The sequence below is a fragment of the Chaetura pelagica genome, unplaced genomic scaffold, assembly GCF_000747805.2.
Source record: "Chaetura pelagica isolate M959 unplaced genomic scaffold, ChaPel_1.0 scaffold188, whole genome shotgun sequence".
Classification (NCBI taxonomy): Eukaryota; Metazoa; Chordata; class Aves; order Apodiformes; family Apodidae; genus Chaetura; species Chaetura pelagica.
The window spans coordinates 1,921,219-1,938,255 of NW_009954196.1; the positions used below are offsets into that span (position 1 = coordinate 1,921,219).

The 17,037-nt window shown below is 36.8% G+C and overlaps 1 protein-coding gene across 1 annotated transcript in view; it reads right to left on the reverse strand.

The window, feature by feature from the left end:
- The window catches only part of RAP1GDS1 (RAP1, GTP-GDP dissociation stimulator 1), a 70,987-nt gene that overhangs the window by 13,813 nt on the left and 40,137 nt on the right, over window positions 1-17,037 (reverse strand). Inside the window, exons 5-7 of the mRNA XM_010003189.1 lie at window positions 12,809-12,955; window positions 4,645-4,773; window positions 2,169-2,294 (exon numbers count right to left, since the gene is read on the reverse strand). Coding sequence (XP_010001491.1) covers window positions 2,169-2,294; window positions 4,645-4,773; window positions 12,809-12,955 — 402 coding nt within the window. The remainder of the gene's footprint in view (window positions 1-2,168; window positions 2,295-4,644; window positions 4,774-12,808; window positions 12,956-17,037) is intronic.

Below are 17,037 nucleotides of genomic sequence, written 5' to 3' on the forward strand. Positions count from 1 at the left end.
AAAAAGGCTGGATTGGAAGAGAAATTTGTTGTAATTGAAGAAAAGCTGGAATGAATGAGGTAAATTAATTTCTCAGTTGTTATTGGACATAAAGCTCAAAAGAGAAGGTGATAAACATGTTTTCCAGGTGGTGACATAACTTCAGAGCAGTATTTTTTCTGTTGTTTCTACAATGCTATCTTTAATGGATTTTTCCCTGTGAACTTGGAGCTGGGAATCCCCTTTATATGTCCAAACTCCCTTTCTGTTAAGTGGGAATGGTAGGCTGACTGATGCTGTCTTATGCCTTTTTGTTATGTGAAGTGATTCTGGTAGTTTTTGCAGTGTGATTTTTAGAAAGCACCATAGCAAACCTCTGCAGAATGTGCAAACAAATGGATTTCTCTTCGCTTTCTGTATGAAATGGTGTTTTAACAATAAGGAGCTTAGTCCAAGTTAAAAAATTTTAAAGGCCAAAGCTTTGGAAATATTTTCTTTGTATAGTTTACAAGCGACAGTTGGGTGAGGAAACGTGTTCTACCTCTGGTGAAGAATGTGCCTGACTTTCACTTTTCCGTTGTCTTGAGGCTTTTTGCCTGAGTGAAATTCATTGTTCCTCTAAGAGCAGCTGACCTTCTCATGAACCTTGTTAGAAAATGCAAAACATCCAGTTGAGATCTTTTTAAAATAGGCACTTTTTGCACTGAGGTACTTAAAAAACAGAGTTCCTTACTTACAAAATACCACATTGCAGATGTTCTGTGATTTTAAATATTAATTGCTACACCAGTGTGCTTGAACATAAAACCGAAAATGCCTCAAAAACCCCCAATCACCAAAATGCAAACTCTGCGAATACTTTATTTAACCAATTTTGCCTCCTCAACTATTGCTAATTATCTGCAATCAAAAGCACATAAACAGCATTAGCAAACTGAACTCATTTAAGTTTGCCTTGAATGCACAGTGGAAGAGTTCAGCTGACTCCTTCACAATGTGCAAGCACCTGAGTTCTGCTCAGAAGCAGTAAACTTAGCTTATTGCAACTATAACCCACAGTCTAAGAAAAAACAAGTGTATAAACTTGTGTCAAAACAAGTGTCAAACTTGCCAAAGGTTTGATCCAATTCTGTGTCAATCTCCAAAGATGGAACTATCTTAGAGCAACTTGCTAGTTACTACATAATAAATTAATGTACTTTGGCAAACTATGCGTTTTAAGAACTGAAAAAAGGAATTCTGTTGTCACATACCACTTGAAAGAAAAGACAAGTTATCTTCTTAAATTGAAGCAAAAATTGATATTGATTTATAGTGTATAAAACAGACACAGGCAGAGTGAGTGTACAACAAAGTAGAATGAAACCTAAATCTTTGGGGTTTACAATTCTATCTAGTAATTTATCCCATTCAAAGAAGCTTTAATGCTGACGTGATTAAAACAATGTTATAAAGCCATCAAATATTGTGATGTCTTATATACTCAAAACTGCTTCCCACTTCAGTCCAGCTCCACCTGTTAGCTCATTTCTTCCTTTCTTTGAGGGCACATGGTAGATTGTAAACCACCCAGAATTCCTTTGGGAGGAATGTCCCAGAGAGGTAACTGGGCACACATCACTTCCTGCCCTGGCTTGCAGAATGAATGAAACTCAAGTCTTGTGGGGTACCAGAATATATACCACCAAAAATTCATGTGATCTCTCAATAAACAGCATGGTGGGGAGTGTCCAGCTCTTAGCTCTGCAATTAACATGCCTCTTGCAAAACTCATGTCCAAGGGAAATGAAACTGCCACGGGGTCTGCAATCCCAAAAATGACGTACTGACTGATGTCCTGGTATTGTAATGGACTATGAATGCTTGAGCCAGCATTTTGCAGACAAATGTTGCAAAGCCCTCTTAAAAGCAGCTTTTGTTATTCCTACTGTAGGAAATATAATCATATGCAAAGTGAATCAGAGGTGGAATTAGCATCAACAATTTCTTGGCTCTTGTTATATGCTCAGACAATTAAGACCTATTCACTTTATATGAAACCACCATCAGAAGGATCAGCCACAGTGGCTTCTGAACGAGGCAGTCAGTTACTCTGCATTTAATCCCTGAAATGGAGGCTGACGTGCAAAAATACATATAAGGGAATGAATACAAAAATAGTGTAAGAAAAAAATAAATCAAATTCTTACCATTTTCTGCCAGGGGAGCCAGAACTTCAAAAATCATCTCTTTTTTATCATGCTCTATTTGCTTCTTGAACAGTTTCACAAGCTCTTCAGCAATGTTTGTGTAGGCAAACTGCTCTTTACTTGACTCTGTGAAGCAGAAGGGAAAACTCAGTGTCAAGTAAACAAACCCCATCAAAAGTAGGACTATTTTTTTCTCTTTAATTCCAGGTTTATTCAGTACGATGACTAATAGTGCTCTTCACAGACAAGAACTTGTGCTTGTCACTAAATGAAAAATGTCTAACATTTTAAGAGAAATTGTAGTGACTTGAATTAATTATGTTAAAAATTAAAAGGCTTGTTAAAAAGATATAAATTTATGACCAAGGCTTGTTGGGGCTGTTTCTTCTGAACAGAATGTAAAGGTAGCTATAGAAACAGTAACATTACAAAAATATATATTGTCTTTGATTCCCCTGAGCTTAACAGCAAGACTGTCAGATTATTTACTGCATTTTCAAAAGGAGAGATGAAGGATTGTACTGAATGCTATAATATTTACATGGTTTCACAGTGGTGACATTTCCTTTCAAATCCCTGCGTGGCTGTTGCAGGGCCATTCCATACTGCACAGAAAGCATAAACCAGCTTTACAGATGGGCTTGCTACCAGGAGGCTAGCCAGCAGATAGCAGTTCGTCAAATGTAGATTCAACAAAAGCATCTCTTATTCTATCGCCTGTATCTTATTCCTTCTCGCTGGCAGTATTACAGGGGATGCAGGTGGTAGGGCTGGTGTTCTGCATTCTCCAGTTACCACCTCCTGAGGGCCATCTGTAGTTAAAAGAACCTTCCAGCAGCTCTGCTACTGCTCTAATGGAAGGTTAGGGACTATTTTCATGTAAAATTGGCCCCAAGGACTGGGGAAAAGCATGCACTACAGACCTAGACCCTTTTGTGCACATACCATTATTGTTTTCTCTCAAGATGCATGACCACATAGCATATTTTAAGAGGATTTTTGACCTTTCCAGTATTTTTAAAAGCAGAACCGTAACTCTCTTTATTGGTGGTTTTTTTTTGTTTTGTTTTGGTTTTTTGTTTGTTTGTTTGTTTTCTCTGCTTGGACGCAGAGTAAGGGTTTTACATAATGTTTCTCAAGGGATCTGTGCAATGCAGTTGTCTCTTAAGTGATGACAAATGACAACCTCACAATAAAATTCCCTGAAGTTACAAGGCAAAAATACAACATTACAGTTATGATGGGACTGACTCAGCTATTGCTTAAGGGAGATTAAAGTATTACAAGCTAAATTAATTTTGAGCCAATCTTAAGGAACAAGCATCTTTTCAGTGTATGGAAACAGGAAGGGAAGCAGCTGCTGTTAAGCTTCTTTCCCATGGTTCTTATTACTGAGCTGGATCCTTCCAAAGAGGGAAAGGAATTTAATTCTCAGTGAAGATACTATTTATTACATTTAATGTCCTTATGGTTTATGGTTGCATTTTAACACTAGAATTTCCAGTATATGACTCATATTATATTCTCTGCTTTTCTATTGTTAAACAGTCTTGTCTGCTATAAGCAAAGGTTTAAGGCATGTGATCAGACTACACAAGATAACATGACATTCTCTCTGGCCTTGAAATCTATGAACTTAAAAAACAGTTGTGAACAGCTTCAGGCCACAAAAGAGTACAAAATTACAGGTATATTTTTCGTATTTTGAATTGGTCAGTCTTAGAAATACAGGATGATAAACTAACTGTAGTCCACTGCAAAAAAACCCCTAAGACTAACATTTTGCAGAATAAGTTGCAAAAGAACAGCAATGTAAAACACGAGTGATAATAAAACATGGGCCCTAACAACCTGTTGGTTTACACTTGGTGGAATTCCAATGAAAACTAATCCACTTGCTAAGACATTGGATCAAAGCAGAACCACAAACTGCAATTTAAATGAAGCTGTAACTAAACTTGCTACAAATAACATTTACAGCCTAGTAGTATTCATGATTTATACATGAAAGTGTTTAGAACATGTTACAACTCTACACCTAAAAGAATATTGTATAGGCAGATTTATGAACTGTGCCTGTCTCAGTTTCATTCAGTGATTTCCATGAGCCAAATTTAATCCTGACACAATTTTGTGGAGCTACACCAGGATACATTATTTATATTATTAATAAATAATTCACAGAAAGTAGCAGTGCTCTGGAAATACTGTTTAGATGATTTAAAATGTACTTACTTGCACTGAAGAACGTTAACATAAAATATAAACTTGTACAAAGAACTCAAATAAATTTCAGTTTCTGAAAGGAAAAATAATCCACAACTATAGATTTTTTGAGACAATAAGCAGAAATTGCTTGCTTTAAATTTTGAATGTTCGAAACCAAATGGAACAAGCGTCAGTGCAAGGCTTTTGTTAGTTTTAAGATAGAACTTTATGAAAACTGTATATAAATTTGATAATATTGTGGACTTACCCAGTTCTGCTAAATTGCCAAATGCGACAAGGCACATCTCCGTCAGAGCTGCATTTTGGCAATGAATACCCAATAATTTCACTAATGTAGGAATAACACCCATATTGATAAGCTGTGACTGCAGAGTATCTACACAGAAAGAAAGTACAACCCCAAGTTAGCATTTCTATTTGTAGTACTATTCTTTAAACCAAAAAACATTTTTCACACAAAGTATCTTCTATGCTAAGCAGCATTAAAATGTTTGTCTCCTCTACTCTTCTACACTAGGATCGGGTCCGTACTTGAGATAGGGACTCATAATTACCCTTGCCTCTGATAATGGGACATATTCCCAGAACTATTCCCTCCTGATATGATCATAGAGTAAAATGAATTATGCAGCTACTGATAATCTTGTGGTTATCAGGTTCCTAATGTTGGGTTTGATTCTGAGACTAGCTGACTGAAATCAATCAAAACTCTGTCAGTGAAATAATTATTTATCTGAGACCTTGTTCCTATATAATAAAGATAAAAACTGGAAAATTAAAATTAGAATGACTATAAACTGGCACTGAAATAAACATGAAAAGTTTTATAAACACAGGAAGTCACAATGTAGAGTATGAGGAGCTTGAGAAAAAAGGAAGTTTAATAAAGACAAAAAAAATGGAAGGTTTAAGAAAAGTCCTTAGAAGCCATTCTGATAATTTCTTGCACAGGATGAAAGTTTATAGTATTTACAAGTAAGAAAGTTACTGCTCCTAGATGTCTGCAAATAGAAAGGTGTTTTGATGATTAGGCAGAAACATGATTGTTTTAAAGGATTATTTATAACAATATTTTTTCTTGCACATTTTACCTATAACATAGCAAAGAAGAAAAACATTGTTTCACAGTTGAACAGAATGAAGCAGACATGAACACACCAGATGTTGTTTAGTACTTTTCCTAAGCATCTTTTTTCCTTTGTTCCTAAGCACTTTATGTTTAAATGTTACAGGCTCAAAAGACAGAGATCCAAAGCCTAGTGAATTCAAGAGAACTGAACTACTTGATTTAGCTTTGGGTCAAGCCCTACTGAGGAATTACTTTTTTTTAAGGAATTAATCCTGAGCTACTGAAATCAGTTGGAGTTTTTGTATCTGTGGAATCAGAGCCATAAAAATTGTAGATTTTTGCAAGGGGTTAAAAACATATTACATCTAGTCTAGAAAATTTAGTATCATGTCATGCTCTTGGAAAACACTTTGCCTTCAAGATTCTGCCAGGCGAGTTTGAAATTGTCATGTTATAAACATTATTAAAAGATTCTGGAATGTTTTAGTTCATTGATATTCAGTGTAGAATATTTTTTCAAGAATTATCAATTTGGCACACTAAATAAGTAAATGGTATGGTTATTACAGGTTATTGAGGATAAGCAGGTATCCTTATGGCTTGACATCTTTAATAAAACTGTATTACTTACCAGTAACTGAATTTCATTTGGGGGGGGGGAGGGGTTACCTCTTCCACAGATTCGTGGTCAAGAAATTTGAGAACGCCACATCAGACATCAAAGAGCTGTTAAAGTTGTCAAATTTCAGGTAAGTACAAATTGCACTAGCGCATGCATTGAGTGCCATTTTACCTCCAGCAGATGTGTGAGTCACTACTACACCCTCCTACTTTATTCCAAACTACTGTAAAAATCTGTCTCTATAAACAGGAAAATTGGGGAGGGGGGAGCTGGAATGGTTCTGTGGAGAAAATGCTCACGTAGGAGAACTCAAGTTACTGGTAAATAATCTGGTTTTGTCCTTGGTTTGTGATTGTTCCCTGCAGACACTTAAAATTTCAGAAGGAAAACTGGTAGTCACGGAGAGTAGGAGAACAAAGACACAAACCACAAATGCCATAGAAAATTATACAGGAAGAAATTGCTTTGTTACTAGACTATGCCTTTAGTCACTCTAAAATCACTTTATCCAACTGTAATGGACAAAGAGACAATCTCAACGGGCATGATTTAGCAAAAGGTTTTGACATCAGAAGCATAAACTCTCTATTTTGAGTCTTTTGAGAAGGGTTGTTTTTTTTCCTGCTGTCTCTTTTCTTAATACAAAAGATATAAAAAGAACAGAGGAGACGACAAGTGAAAAAATGGAAACCATATCCATCTTTGAAAGGAATCTTTAAGAGCCAAATAGAAGGCTCTCTTGTTGTTCAAGAGAGCATGGAATGCACTGATTAAAGGCCTTCTAGAATTCCCAAGCAGGAAAAAAAAAGGAGTAAGAAATTATACCAAGAAAGAACAATTGTGCTAGGTCAGAAGTCAGGTACTATACCTGACTCTATACCAGTTTGATTTCCCTGGAGTAGAAGGATGGCAGGAATGGTCCACAGTGGTAGGAATGGGATTACAAGAATTACCAGTACGGGACATACTGAAGCTTTAACTGCAGTAAGTTAAAGGATAAACTTTCTCCTCTGCCAAAGACAGGACAACCCTGTGAGTCACAAAGCTGCATAAGAGGCAAAACATTTGAAAATCAAAGGCTGCCAGCAGCTACCAGCTATGTTTATACTTAAGCCTGGGCTTGCCACACAAATTCTGAACTTGTCATTTACATCTGTTGTTAGAAATTGGAGGCTGTTTCTTGAGTACATATAAGAGCAAAGTTTGTTTAGACATTGTTTAAGAGAAAAGCATTAGGCTTCTCACTGGCATGGAGACCTACAGCACTTCTGAGTTGAGAGAAATTCAGAACATTGAAGTGTTCCAGTCTTAGCTGAAGAGGCTGCCAGCAGGTCTCTGGCCGTCCTATGAAAGACAGCAGCTCAGGTAACCTGGAGTAACTGTGTGTCTCAGCCTTTCCGTCCAGGAAGTGCTAAGGGCCTACTGGAGCAGAAGACAAATTCAGGGGACACATGCATCCATCCTACAAGCAGTTGCCTGATACAGGATTGAAGTGAGCCAGAAAGCCACGCAACACTGTCTTAAGATGAAACAGCAATTCGGCTTCCTAAGCAGAACTTTATGCATAGTGAGCAGGAAGCATGAAAACCTGAAAGTCTCTTCTGGATTTATGACTTAAAGCCACAAAAGAAACTCCCAGATTTTACACTGCTGTCACATGTTGCACTAATAAAGACACCTCTGTTTCTCAGGGTGAAAAGCACTGACAGTGATGCTGTACAGATGCATATACAGGTAGATAAAAGGCAATCAATACATGCGCCAGCACAGTTACCTACCGAAAACTTGCATTTCAATGGCTCCATGTCCTTCGGTGGCACACATGGAAACTCCAAAGAGTAAGATCTAGGGAGAATATCCCAAATTGAGAACTTCATTGGGGGTATTTGAGCATAAAATGCTGATTTAGGCTAGTTCATGATTTTGGACAGAATCTCGGAAAACAACCAGTCGTTTTGTGGTCCAACAGGAACTGAGATTATAATGCTAAAGGCAAATTTGTTTTGTGCAAATTTTCAGCATCATTTTGTACCTTAGAGAAACCTGCTTGCAATCCCCACATCCATGTTAAATAATTGTATAACATATAAGTGACTGTATTGATTATCTCAATCTCATAAGCAATATACTTTTTACCTGCTTTTACGTGCTATAGATTACGTTGCATATTTAGATCTTAAAAGCATGCTAGACATCGTTAGCTGTGATGTAAATGAAACAAAAATCATGGCAAGCATGAAAATTAGCAAAGATAAGTCTCAGAAGGAAGCGTTACTGAAATATTGCTGTTAGACCAGAAAAATGGTGCCATAAATCTCCCTTTCATTTCTCGTATATTTACATAGCATCTGCAGATGGTAAACAGTGCTAATCAGTCCCTAACATTCATTTCAGTCATTAAGAATTTTATGGGAATAAGAAAGGCTTGGCTGTTGTGTGATTTAACATTAGAATGTTACATTTTTACAAAGGCACTGAAGGAAAGACAACCTTGACAGACTGACATTTAATATGAAATGAGGAAGCCATCTATAAACAACTATTTTTATCAACATATATATACCCACATAAAAATACATGTATACTTTCACACATGCATATTGTATCACATTAACTTCGGGTCTCCAGTTTGACTATCTAATAAGCCAACTAGCCTAATTCTTCCATAATTTCTGCATTTCTTTTAGAATGATTTTATGGTTTGCTTTATAAATCTCAGGAGACAATTAGCTACCATATAGACTGATCCAATTAACTTTTAAGTAGTCTTGACTCACAGGATTATGAGATCTGCAGACTAATCACATCACTAATTCTTCTATGTGACTGTTTACATCTGATTATTAGTTTTATTAGATTAGTTATTAGTTTTTCACTCCTATAGCTCTTAAGCAGATTTACAGCTACACAGACTATATGTAATGATAACAGTCTTCAGAATGGGAAAAGCACAACAACACACTGAACCCACTGAAAGGTGCCAAAACAGCTACTTGAAGCATGGGTGTGGAGTGAGTACCCCAAATCAAGTTGGCATTACAAAGAATTACCGTAGGCTTTTGTCAAGGCTTGCTTAGTTTGGGATTAAGCTATAAGCAAAAACACTCACAAAGGTGTGACATGTTTGTTTCACTCCTAGCCATATCTGCAATTTTGCATTTCAAGAAGTAATAAGGGAAAGCAGGGATGAGTTTCTGATTGAATTTGGGTAGTAAAATATGATTATCACAGAGAGAGGGTCAAGATAATCTGGGCTGAAGGCAAAGGAATGTGTTCTATCAGAAAAAAACCTCTGATTTCTAGCAGTGCAATTAAAAATCTACACTTTTGTTTTAAGTTGCAGTGAACTGCAAGAGATGCCAAAGCCAAGTTTGTTAATGTTGTAGCAACTAATGAAATGGTAAGATAACAAGGAGGCACAGGAAGAATTGAGAGACAGCAGGTAAAAATAGTTCCTGAACACAAGAAGGTGGCAAAAGAACCTTGTAAAGGAAATCTTAGTTTTAAATATCAGACAACAGTGTTATGAATGGAGTTACAACTGCAATCTGAGTGTCCAGAATCAGGACAAGATACAAGAATGCCCAATTAATTTGCTCTCTTTAGGAAAGTAAAATATTACTCATAGATGCTCTTTGCCTCTTTTTTTTTTTTAAGAAAAAAACCAACCCAACAACCTCATGGGTAATAATTCCCTATGCTAATTCAAAAACTTAAAAGAGTGAGTGTCTGATGTTAAAAAAATAACGTAGTTGATAGCTATTAAGAACAGAGTAATAGCTATAGGAAAAAAAGGGCAATTAGTTGACTGGGAATGATGAACTGTGTAGAATAAAACAATTTTATATACTCTTTGTTCAGAAAATGCTAAGAAAATTTAAAGGTTCACAGATCATTAGATGCAACTAAGAACCAAATGTGCTGGAATCTTCCTTACCTGGATAGCTAGTGAAACTTAAAAGAGTGCAAGTCATTAAAAGCAGTAAAGAAATCTTCAAAGTCCCCACCTGTAATTTTTTAACATAGCATGCTCAGCAGAAAAGATTACAGAAGCAAGAAAAAAAGAAGGCAGAAGTGCTATTTCAAAGATTGAAACACCTTCTTCTACTGATTTTTCTTTTATTTTTGTCTAGTTTGTTTTCATAACTACAGACAAAGCAATCTGGGACTCTAGGCTGCAATCCCATACTCCTCATCCTTCAGCAAATCAATGCACTGTTTACCTTAAGTAACGTGGGATCAAGCCTTTGAGAGTAAATCCTGATAATGGTTTCTGTTAATCTAGGAGCACTATTAACAGTCAGGGCGATCTGAGTTTTCCTGTTTAACAGGCCAGCAAAGAACTGCATTTATTCTGAATATTATTCACCTGATTCTGCAATGTGTGGAAGTAAGTAGTTTTCTTGGGCTCATACTTGACATTGACAGTTGTCCTGAAAATTTATGATGGTTCTCAGGTACGGTTCAATTGTACTTGTGGCTCTTAAAACTGGCAAGATAGGTCAACAACCCATCTCTCCATTCACATGCTGCAGGTACAATCACTGAGTTTTCTTCCAAAAATTTAATCCTCTACTCATTCATTATTTAAAAAATATATATATTGATTTGGCAGGTTATTTGGGTTTTAATTCCGTGGTTGCCCCAGTTGGTGAGCAAATTCATGAAGAAACTGCAGGACACAGGTCTTACTCAGCATGCCTGTGGGTGCTGGGCCAAACAGGAGGTGTTTCCCCTACCAAAAGCTCCTTTCTTGTGGAGATTACCAAGTATGTGGGGTAAGGTGAGGGTGTGGTAAACCCCCAGCATTCTTCCCTGATGCGGTTGTAGGACAGGGTCATTGGTGTGCACCCACGTCTGGGAGCAGCAGATCTCACTTCTGAGATTGCCTCAGTGGCTCCTGGGAATCTTATGTAAGTTAATTGGTTAGTGTGAGATGAAAAATTTAATTTAGCAGAGTAGAGAGCAGCTAGTGAATCTTCCTAGTTGTCACAGAACTACACAACTGCCTTACTGACTGCATCAGAATAAGCTATCTTACTAGATGGAATGAGTCATTTATTCAATGTTCCTAACAGTTAAACTGCTCAGAAGCTGCTTGTTTGGGAGATTTATCTCATAATTAGTTTTCTTAGGGAAGATCTGCTAGAAGCCTGGTCACTGAAGCAAAACTTATACAGTATCTCTACACAGAGTTTTTTGGACTCTGTTGTCCCGAGCTACCAAATACACTGGATGCTCATTAGTCTTAATTAACCTAGAGGAGTCTGGTAGCTTATAAGTGAGAATATCTATTTGCTCCAAATATTTTAATAAATAAAAAAAATACAGAGTTAATATTGAAATACAATAAAATGTGACACTCATGCAGACATCAAGCAAAACAATTCCTGAAAAATATATGGAATAAAGGAAATAGAAAGTTGCAATTTTGAGAAGAATGAAGAAGTACTGTAAGCAAGTATTCTTAGATGACACTAGAAAAAAGGACAAAAAGAATGTAAGAACAAGAGAAAGAGATGAGACACATACAACACTGATATTAGGAGACAGATAAGTAACGCTAAGAGCTGAAAGCTTCAGAGAGCACAGAAAACACACAAGGACACTATGCTAGAAGAAATGATAAAGCAGATAAAAAATCTCTATAGGAAAGGTTAAAAAAAAAAGAAAAAGTTAAGCCTATGGACCATCCTGAAAAGTAGAACAGTTTCAGGGACATAGGTTCCGAAATTACTTACAGCAAGTGATGATATTAAGGGAAGGTGAGCAGCTAATAAAAAACCTATCTCTTCCTACGATAAAACACTACAATTCAGGCAATGAGCATGACTGAGGAAACAACATGATCAGCTAACTACATTAGCAATCTATGTCATTAGAACTCAGGAGAACAGCCTCTATTTACCTTTCCTTATTTATCCCATTTTTCTTAGATTCCAAATTTGGAAAACTTGGAAATGTGTGAACGCTGTACAATATGCTTGGGCACATTACCATGCTTGCAGGTAGAAGCCAGCTAGGTACTAATGTATCAGTATGTTTGTATAACTAGTGTAGAACACTATTTTCTTATCCTCAGTGGTTAAGGATTTATCATTTAAGGTACTACCTTGTGTTTTTGTCCCCACCCCTAAACATCTCCATTTTATTTTTAAACTTTTAATTTGTAGACACAGAACTGTGTTGAACATACACATAAATTACTCCCCATCTATCTTTTAACACCTGGTTTTATATACATTTCACTGGGAGAAAAATGAGTCAGGAAAGCTGTTTGGCATACAAACCCCCGAATCATCAAAAAGACATGCCTGCATGCCTGCAGCAAACTAGTCTTATGGTGTTGTTTGATACTAAATGAAAAAGGGAGGACTTATTGTAGCCTTCTAGTTTACTTCTGTAGATGTATTTTGTTCCCTAAGGTGTATGATACATCTCCATGTACTGCTTTTGGACAAAGAAGTAAATTCCATATGTTGATTTTAAAACTTTATATAATGTGCGTTATGGAATTGCATCAGAAAGATATCTAGTGGTTTTGGGTATGTAATTTTACTAAAACAGAAAATTATATATGTGAATCAGGGAACTTGATCTTTTAAGAATAACTTAGCATCTACAATGTAAACCTACAATTGACTTAAAAATATTTTTTTTTCTTTTTTTGATGAGGTTGTTCTCCTGCTAGACATAAAGCAAATTTTTGGTGTTGTTTACCATTCTCATTGCTATAGTTCATCAGCATGCCACAAAAGACAGTCAAGAGCTTCTCACTGGCTGGATCTGTTTTACTGCACAGTGACCTTACATGGTCTACTACAATATGTGCACCACCTGCATGGTCAACTGCGTTCCTGCCCTCATCTGTAAAACAAAGAGTTACATTTAAAAAAAAATGAAACCAAAACCCACCGTAGAGTCCCAAACATAACAGTAATCATACGAAATGAAGCTTTGAAACAGAGTGAAGCCATTCCTCCAATGTTGTCAAAGTCGTCTAGAGAGATGCTTGAGGGCCAGCTTGTAGTGTAACAGAGCTAGGAAAGTTAAAACACCTACAACAAAAGGGATTAACCACCTGGCACTAACACCTTGTAAAGAAGTTCAGTGTTTGAAGCACAGCCTGTGGACCCGATAAATAATATTCTGAAGACACACTGGGTTTTGTCAGAGGGAGTTTCCAAGCCTAGTTCATATACCCTGGACCAGGTAAATCACTCTTGTGATTACTTAAAAACAAAATGAGGAATAAAATAGACACAGCAGACAGAGGTATCAGTTTCCAGTCACAAACTCTGTTCATGCTGTCACTCTGCCACACAGCATGTTCTGTACTTTAATACCACTGTCAGATTTTTTTCATGGCTAAAAAAAACCCCTCATTCTGCATCTATGATAGACTAAAGTTCTGAGGTTTTGTAAATAACATACCATAATCTTTGTACAGAACTCTCTTCTGTGTAACAAATCAGATTTGATTTATCAGTGTAGGAATAAAGGAAAAATCGGCCTTCCATTACAGTAATTGACAATGTTGCTTCCTTTCCCAGCAAGCAAACAGCAACAGACAAGAGTCTATATAACCTGAATTCCAGGGCTTCCAAAAGAAGAGATTTTCAAGTGAGTTACAGTTGGAAAATCTAGATGTGAACAAAACCTTTGGAGTGAAAATCACAAAAGCAATAGTTTTGCAAAACAATTAAAAAAAACACACCCAAAACCCCCTCTCCTCAATTTCTTTTGATATTCACTACTCTGTCGTCACTCCTCTCTCCCCTTATTCTGCAATGCATTCTGCAGTATGAAAACCAAGGCTGTCCACGTTTATGTGATGTTCTACTACAAAGTATTCCAGAGCTCTGCAAAAAGAAGTTTCTAAATCTTCCATTTCTTGTTAATACTATTTCTGAGATATATATACCCCTTACATACTATATAGTAAAATATATGTAACACTGTAAGCATTGTATATACACCTACACTATATATATTCATAAATATACATACATATGAGGGATATATATATAAGGACTTCAGATAATTTGCTGAGTGGAACTGAAGGAGGAAAGGTAAATAATAAATTTGGTGGTAAATAACAAATCAAGTTTATTATCGAAGTAATAAGTGTTTTGCAGAATAACCGAGATACACACAACAGAGGGAAAATGTCACTGTCATGGCTGTCTCCACCATGGACATGATCAGGACATCATGGGACAGCATTTTGTTCCAGGTACGTATGTTCCATTTTGAAAACTGGGAAACTGGAATCTGTTTACGGCTTAACAAATTCTAGATAAGATTCTGTGTCAAGAAAGGATTATAAGAACTGGAGAGCTATAAAATAAGTAAATCTCTCAGATCTTTGATGCAGTGATAAATGTAGGCATCATGCTGAAAGAAATAAAGTCCTGCACCAAAATATAGTGAGACAACACAGTCAGGTATTCAGGATCAGTGCTTACATTCACCAAATCAGCACAGGCAAAACCCAAACTTGGCTGGAATATTCCAGCATTCTGTTTCATGTATCCTCTTCTCCTATTTTTTATAACAATTTACGCAAATACATGATTTTGTATTTGACTCACCTGTTTTGTGAGTCAAAGCAAGTGTGCAAAATGAACCCAAATCACTGATTCTGGATCAGATGGACTGAATGTGGTCCTCAAATTACTATAATGCAATTAAAATCCACAAAGTAAAACCACAGTAAAATTGAGATAATAATCAGGTGTTAAGCTTGTCCCCGTGTCTTCATATGGCACTGCAAATAAAATGTGTAAGCGGAGAATAATATAAAGGTAAAGTCAGGTGAGGGTTTGGAAGTGAGGGTTTGGAAGCAAGGGTTTAAAAAAACCCAAAACAATTACAAGACAAGTTCCTTACCTGGATGGAATTTGACAGAACTCCACTGAAAATGACTGTGTGATAACACCTTATAACAAATTAAAATCAAACTTGTGTATCCTTTTACTTCCATTTTCTTTGGTTTGTGAAAGAACATACATCAAAAAATGCTGCATCTTTAAGTACATAGTAGTCTCTCACTTCAAATACATGACAAAATTCTTATCTGCACAGTAGTTTTATTGGGTGGATAATCAGCTTCTGCTGTACAAACAGCTAGAATAAGGCAGAAAGATCCAGAAACTAATCTCTCTCCAAGAAATGTCTCTGTCTTTATAGTATACTCAAAAGGTAGGATAATATGAACTTCAGGATCCCTCCCAATTAGGTGAAATGCTGTGCCAGCTTTAGATGTGACTACATAGGCTGGTAGTTTTGTAAAAGAGATGCCTTAATTGATGCATCTTCTTCTTTCCCATGCTGGAGCTCACCCCTGGGCAAGTGCTATAATTAGTATCTCCTGGTGCTGTCTTCTTATGCCCAAAAGGATTAACTCAGCTCATTAGTGCAGGGCCACAAAGAATCCTGTACCAGATGTAGGAGGAAAATTCTGAAGGCCCTGACTACCCACTCCAAGCTCAGGCTATGACACCCTGTTGCATCCCCAGGCACAAAGCACATTTCTGACTCAGAATGCTCCATGTACTTATTGCCGACTCACTCCTCCCTGCTCGGTCGCCGAGACCCAGATTGTGCACACAAGAATGCTCACCAAACTCCAAATCATTTACAGACAAAACAAGACCGCAGCATGTTGCCATGCCTTGTTCTTAATCTAAATAGTACCTTGCAGTTCAGCAGCTCTATGGACTCCCACACTTAATATGCTTCCAGCCTCCCAGAAGCTGTGTTGAATTTTTTTCCTGTGATCTTTTTAAATAAACACTTGGTATTCCTAAGAGATCAGTGATTGAATAGCTTAATGAGAGCACTCACATTTCTGCTTTAAAAATGCTTCACTGCAGCTCACACAGGCAAATGCTGCTGTATGGCTTTTTGTTTTAAGTACATGAAATACTGTTTAAGGATGCCAGAATGACAACAACCTAAGAGAACTGAGGTTTATTTTTTTTTTCCCTCCAAAATGTACAGTAAGGTTTATCACAGAATGAGTTATTACTTCCACAGTGTTCTTCAGCCCAGTGCAACGCAACCATCTCTAACAATTAGTGCAGTCTCTTTTTCTATCCTCAGTTACTCAGGATTGTCAGAGTTGGAAGGGACCTCTAGAGATCATCTAGTCCAACTCCTCTGCTAAAGCAGATCACCCAGACCACATTACTCAGGACTGCATCCAGGCAGGTCTTGAATATCTCCAGAGAAGGGGACTCCACAACCTACCCACTTTTGCAGTGCTCTGCCACCCTCACCGTAAAGTTTTTCCTCATATTTAAATGGAACTTCCTGTGTGCTCACAGGAGTTTTATGCAAAACTGGGTTTAATGTGGATTATCCAATTCTGCTCACATTCCCCCAGTAAACCAAGTCTTGCCAAATTTTCCTGTGGCTCAGCCATGTCTGCTCCAATGGATGCATAAGTCAAAGACCAAAATGTTTTTAATGCACATGACTGGTCGGTCTTTTTGTTTTTTCCAAGATGTGTTTGCATAATTTCTCCCTTGGGTTTTCTTCCCCAGCTTGCTAAGTCCTAAAACAAATCACGAAGTCATAAAAGTTTAACAAGAAAAAAGAATTAAAGGAGAGCTTTAAGTATTAAAACAATGTAAAGCATAAGCTATATACAGACAATGAGTTATTTTTAAAACACATGCACTAATACTTTTATGTCAGCACTGTAAGGTTATTATTTCTGGAAATATAGTTACATCAGGCAAAAGGATGTGCCATAGTAGAGGCAGGTACCAGAAAATATTTTTGCAAATAGCTTACCTAGTGCTCTTTAATCTAAACCTTAAATTAGCTTTTTTGTTTTCATACTAGGCCCTTTTTTAAATATAAAGTTTAAGCTCTGCCAATCCAAGTGACATTAAAGAAGCAGATGTTTCTCATACAGATTGGGACTAAAATATTATATA